General features: G+C 31.0%; 1 protein-coding gene across 1 annotated transcript; it reads right to left on the bottom strand.

Annotated features, from left to right (window-relative positions):
- Positions 1 to 658: 658 nt before the first annotated feature.
- Positions 659 to 3,383, bottom strand: LOC145590571 (putative protein phosphatase 2C 38). Its single transcript, XM_081647005.1, has 4 exons — positions 2,935 to 3,383; positions 2,406 to 2,788; positions 1,354 to 1,590; positions 659 to 999 (listed from the first exon to the last, which is right to left on the bottom strand). Exons 1-4 carry the CDS (start codon positions 3,251 to 3,253, stop codon positions 769 to 771), a joined length of 1,170 nt encoding a protein of 389 aa, XP_081503131.1. The 5' UTR covers positions 3,254 to 3,383; the 3' UTR covers positions 659 to 768.
- Positions 3,384 to 5,617: the final 2,234 nt, after the last annotated feature.

Below are 5,617 nucleotides of genomic sequence, written 5' to 3'. Positions count from 1 at the left end.
CTAGGGTTTTATATTTGTTTATAGTACGGTGTCTTGTCAGCTTATTTCATACAATGTACCTACAATTTTTGGTAGTAGGAGAAGTCTTTGAATTGTGACTTGTTCCATTTGAGCCTTATTAAACCCTAAAAACGACCCTCTTGTATATAAACAGCCCTAGATTAGAGAATAATATATACTTATAAAATGTTCAGTGACATTTGAAGAATATAGTAAAGTGTAATATAAAAACAAAGATAAAACTAATAAGATGAAGCCTTAATTAAAAAAAAACAAAGATAAAATAGTAAAGTGCATTAAAATAACTCCAAAGTTTAATTTGTTAACCCCGATCCTGACTAAGTATAAAGAACTAATAAGATGAAGCCTTAAAATTTACTACTCATCAAAGGTATATGGAAGCATTACCCAAAATCAGTTTTCTTCTAAGACAGTGAGATTCTTAAGTTAAAGATAACAAACAAATAATTAAGAATCATAAATCTTTCTAGTAACGACCTTTAATAACATCATGTCCCAATCAATAGAATTTTACATAATGTTTATAAAATGAAGTTTGTAGTATTTTTCATCGAGTGTGTTTGAGGAAATTCTTCCAAGGGCCTTTGAAAGGGAATTACACCATATTTAATATTCCAATTTGCAAATATTTATAATAAATTATAAAAAAAATCCTCTATTTACCCCTCTTCTAAAACCACCTAAGTGGCAATTAAACAAAATTGACCGAGTATCGGTTGTATGAAAAGAGTCTTCTTTTCAGATTTGTCAAGAATCAATGCCTGAAGAAGAATATCCAGCACCTTTAATTGAAAGGTAAGGTCCTTTAAATATATTTCGATTAGCCAAATGAGAGTCGAGGAACAAAACTACTACTGTAATGTCATCATGGAAATGTCTTCGAACTCCTCGATCAATCTTCTTAAGATCTGAATATCTCATTTCTGTTTTTTTTGCAGCCTCACAAAGTGCAGCTTTCACAAGCTTCTTTGCAATTCCCTATCACACAACAAACTCTGTCAGTACATTCTTTGTTAAGGGAAAAAAAAACAAATAAATAAAGTCTTAATTAAGTATTAGCAATTCAATAAAAAGATGTTCATTCTCAATCATTTCTCACGCTCAAGAACTAAATAAGAGTAAAAGACAAACTAAAAAACTAAGAATTTTTTATACATATACTTTTATCCCCTATAAGGGTAAGAGGCAAGATAGGGAAAAATGATAATTTTTCCTACTTCATGATTATATTCATGAAATTGAGCTGGAGTTCTTCCTATAAACTACTTTTTAAATTTTGGTTACAATATTATCGTGAAAAACGATCATGCTAGAAAAATAAAAATGACGTACATGTCGAGAACTTGTGTTCACAATGTCAACAGCTTCTTGGTTGCTAAGGTGCTCCCATAAGCCATCTGAAGCAAAGATAAGAAATTGATCTTCGGGAAAAATCTTTTGTACTGATATTGATGGTTCAGCTGTCATGATTGGCCTATCAAAAGGCTCATGCAATCTAAACTTTGCTAATAAAGGTGATGTATTGAACTCAGTCTTCTTTAGATAGGCATCACCAATGGATCTTGAAACCTGTATAATAATAAACAATTATTTAGTAGACCAAATCTAAATACACAAGCTAATCCAACTCTTCTAATTGGGTGGTCATTTTAAAAAACACTTCCCCCTTCAATCAATCACATTGATTATATAACTATGTTTATGGGAACTTCTAGAAATCTATGCCATGCCATTAACAATAAATTTAGGTAATGTATGTATGATCAATATCAGGGGAAATGGTCTCATACTAGCCTTGCTTAGCTTCCCTAAAACCTCAATTCCAACTTCAAAATTCGAAATAAAGCGAGCCATGGTCACAAAGAAACTTTCAAATTGCTACTACCTAGATATGAAGAGTCAATGTATTCTTTATAGAGCAAACAAAATTCGCACATGACCATGCCTCATCTTCCTAACACCCCGAATTCATCTTCACACTTGAAATTGGCATGGAGTTTAAGAATAATATAAAGAGGGAATATTACAATTGAATTGGAATAAGAAAGAAAATAAGTAACATAAAGCTCTAGGAAAGAAAGAGGAAAAGATAGATGAGATGGATTTCCTTGAATAGATAGAATGAAAAGGATTGTTGGATTCCCCAAATCAAAACTGTGAATATGAATCAATATAGAAGAACTACATGTATACAAAATATGAAATTCAAATTTAGCTAGTTATTAAGGTTTTAATGTCTACTGTTCTACTCTTTATTCAATTCAATTTCCTTCCTTGTTTAGGCACATTCTCTTGACACATGGATGTTAATATATAGCTTACATCTTCTACAAGGACAAAAAAAAAAAAAGATGATTTAGGAATAAAAGATAAAGAAATTTTACTTGTATAAGACCCTTTACACGCCAAACTTTGTGCTTTAAAACAACAATATGTGGATCGTCGGGATGCTTCAATCGCAACTCTTCTCTCACAGATTCATAACTTGCATTATGCTCAGAAGATAACTGGATAGCTTTCATAGTTTTATCCAAGTTATCTAGCTTTCCTAGGACAACACGTGAATCACCAGCATTTGCAGTGTAAAGATATCCATTACATATTACACCAACTAAACAACAAGCACCTACAGAAGCAATATGTGGCTTTTCAAGCCATAGTTTCTTCACTAAAGAGAGAAACTCCTCTTCTGTGGCCATAAATGCTTTCACGATAACATCAGCAGACATACCTTGACTATGGGAAGTGAACTCTGCACCAAGAATAGCTGGAAAAAGTCAGTAAATCAAGGCATTAGCAAACCAAAAGACAAAACATTAAGGAAGCACTAAATCAGGCTAAGCTAAAATAATGTTTTATGGTCATACAACAAATTGGAAAGCATAATGAGGTAAGGTTTGTGAAAAGCCATACTCTTAATGTTCTTGAAGAGATTATTGCAGACAAATCTAGCTGTTTCTGGACCTCCATGACCATCATAGACACCGACAAATGTCCCATGAGGGCCATTATCAAGTGATCCCATGGGACCCGACTCAATTTGACTATGATCCTCTAATAAACTATTTGCTTGAACAACGGCCATAGAAAATTCACCATTTGCATGGTTCCCAAAATCTTTATGCCATAAAAGACCGTCGAACCGACCATTAGAGTCTTTACTAGAACTCTCTCCTTCACCAGAAGGCTTCCAACAAGGGTAAACAATCCTCATAAGTCCTGCGGTGACCATGTCTTACATATCTCAACCAAATGATCCTGCTATTGATCTATACATAGAACCAAAACCAGTGATAATATAAAACCCTAGATTCAGTAATTGTGTTTCTCCAATATTTAGACCTCGAACATAATGTCGAGAACTTAAAAGAAAATTGAGATCTTCAAACACCATATATCTGTATATAAATTAATACATTAAATAAATTAATAATTGTACAAAGACAAGATTAGAAATTTTCAAACATATAACCATCCCCTCCATCCTCTCCATTCAATTACTCATCATAGCATGTTCTTGATAATAAAACAGGCTACTATAAGCCATAACAAGAGCCATAAAAACGACAAGGATTCATAGAAAAAAGACGTTTTGTTAATTAAAACCCAATCCCACTTATTTTTATCTGGTAGACAAGTCTTTGAAATAGAATGTACATTTTGAATAACCTATTGAAAGATCGAGGATGCAATGTGCATTATCGATAATAAGCTACTAAATGAAGGAATGTTACCACAAGCAAAACTCCTTATGTTCCATAGTACGCCATACAGTTGAAGAGCGTATATCCCAATTGATCAACTCAATTATAAATTTAAAGTCTTAGTTAGGCATACACATTTAGCTAGATCGATCTTAACCAAGAAAACAATATGATTTTACTAAAAATGTCATTCATATCTTAGCATAATGAATAATGATGAGTACATATTACACTCAATTAATGTATTCTTTCTTATGTTCAAGGTTGTTGTTGCATAATAATATAGACTTCCATAATTTACAATATTTCATAACAATTCCTACATAAGATAAAATGTCCAAAATGACACGACAATATGCTCTTCCTCAAAAGCTTGTGAAATAAAGCAAATGTCACCCATTGTAATTAAAATGGTAGATTTGTAAGACCGTCGAAATTTTAAGAGAAGTCTCGTATATATGACTATTAAAATTTATCGACTACCAAAATTTTGTTTGAGTAGTCATGTATGATTACAGAAAAACATATTCAATAGTCTTATAAAACTATCGAAATATATTTAGGCAATGTTTTTAATACTTTTGCGATGCAACAAAACCTTTACTAGAACAACATTTCAATAATCTTGTAACACTACAAAAAAAAAAAAAGAAATAAATAAAAAAAAATTACATGAATAGATAATCATGCCATAACTATGTTTTTATAAAAGCTAGAAGATCAATCTAGTACTATATAATCATGGGATTTATAATTAATTATAAGGATAATTAAAATTGAAATTTGACTTCCTTTAAATATTTTAATGAATCTGCACTTAAAATCCCTTAAAGAAAATCTACAAATTATAAATATGGTTATAAAACAAAATGAATAAAAATAAAAAACATCAATGTCATTTGTAATTGTCAATTATCTTGTTGTACTTGTAATTTAAAAATTCACATCAAATAGTAACCAAAAAAAATAAAAATAAAAATAATAACCATGACTAAAGTGATGCAGTCTCAATGTTATTATAATTTAATCAAAATCAAATTCGAAAAATCCAAGAGAATATTACAACAATATCAATCAACAAAGAAATAAAAAAGGACAATCAAAATACATACATGAAGAATGACCAAGGAATGAAAGATGATTTGAAACATACCTTAAAAATTATACAAAAAGATTGAATTGATATAAAACAAAACCCTTTTTTGTTTGATCTGCCAACTTGATTATCACCCAAACAATGAAAATCCGCTGTAATTATATAAGTTGATTTTTAAAATAAGTAAAAATTTGTTACAAAAACAGGTAATAAGAGAGAGAAAGAAAGGAGGAAGAGAAAGAAAGGAGGAAAAGAAAGAAAGAGGGAAGACGTGAGGATAGAGAAAGGTCTTGATTTTTGGTGTTTAAAAGTAAAATGATTTAATTAGAGTATTTTTTAATTTTGGAAAGTTTTAATTTAGTAGAAATATATTTTATTTAATAGAAAAATATTTAGAAGTGAATAAATAATTGGGAATTATAAGGGAGTTTAAATTTGACTTTGACCAATAAAAGAACAATAAGATAGGCAACTTTTGCTTGGTCTAATTTTATCCTTTTATAGCAAAACCAACTGAACATGTGCTCACTTCCCTATGAATTGCTATTTGTCATAATAGAATTACTCAAGCTATGGTATTAAAAGACCTTCATGCCCCTTTTAATTTTGAAAATTACATACTCATCCAACCACCACTAATTTTGACCCACTACACTAACCTTGACCCTCCAAGCTATGACTCCACCTTGACCGTTTACTCCACCACATGTACCGGCACTAACCCTAACCATCCACCACGACAGGTCCACCTTGGCAACTAGCTTGACCACCAACATTGTAGATTCACGACGGTTGA

Source organism: Chenopodium album, chromosome 18 (genome assembly GCF_948465745.1).
Source record: "Chenopodium album chromosome 18, dcCheAlbu1.1, whole genome shotgun sequence".
Taxonomy (NCBI): domain Eukaryota; kingdom Viridiplantae; phylum Streptophyta; class Magnoliopsida; order Caryophyllales; family Amaranthaceae; genus Chenopodium; species Chenopodium album.
The sequence above is the reverse complement of the archived record's forward strand: the minus strand, read 5'-3'. Positions and strand labels throughout refer to the sequence as shown.

Bases quoted from the DNA above. Each gene is read 5' to 3' on its own strand.
- LOC145590571 (XM_081647005.1), bottom strand. From the start codon at position 3,253: ATGGTCACCGCAGGACTTATGAGGATTGTTTACCCTTGTTGGAAGCCT. The intron at 2,789-2,934 runs GTATGGCTTTTC...GACTTTTTCCAG, and splicing joins TCTCTTCAAGAACATTAAGA to CTATTCTTGGTGCAGAGTTC. The intron at 1,000-1,353 runs GTACGTCATTTT...GTTGTGTGATAG, and splicing joins TGAACACAAGTTCTCGACAT to GGAATTGCAAAGAAGCTTGT.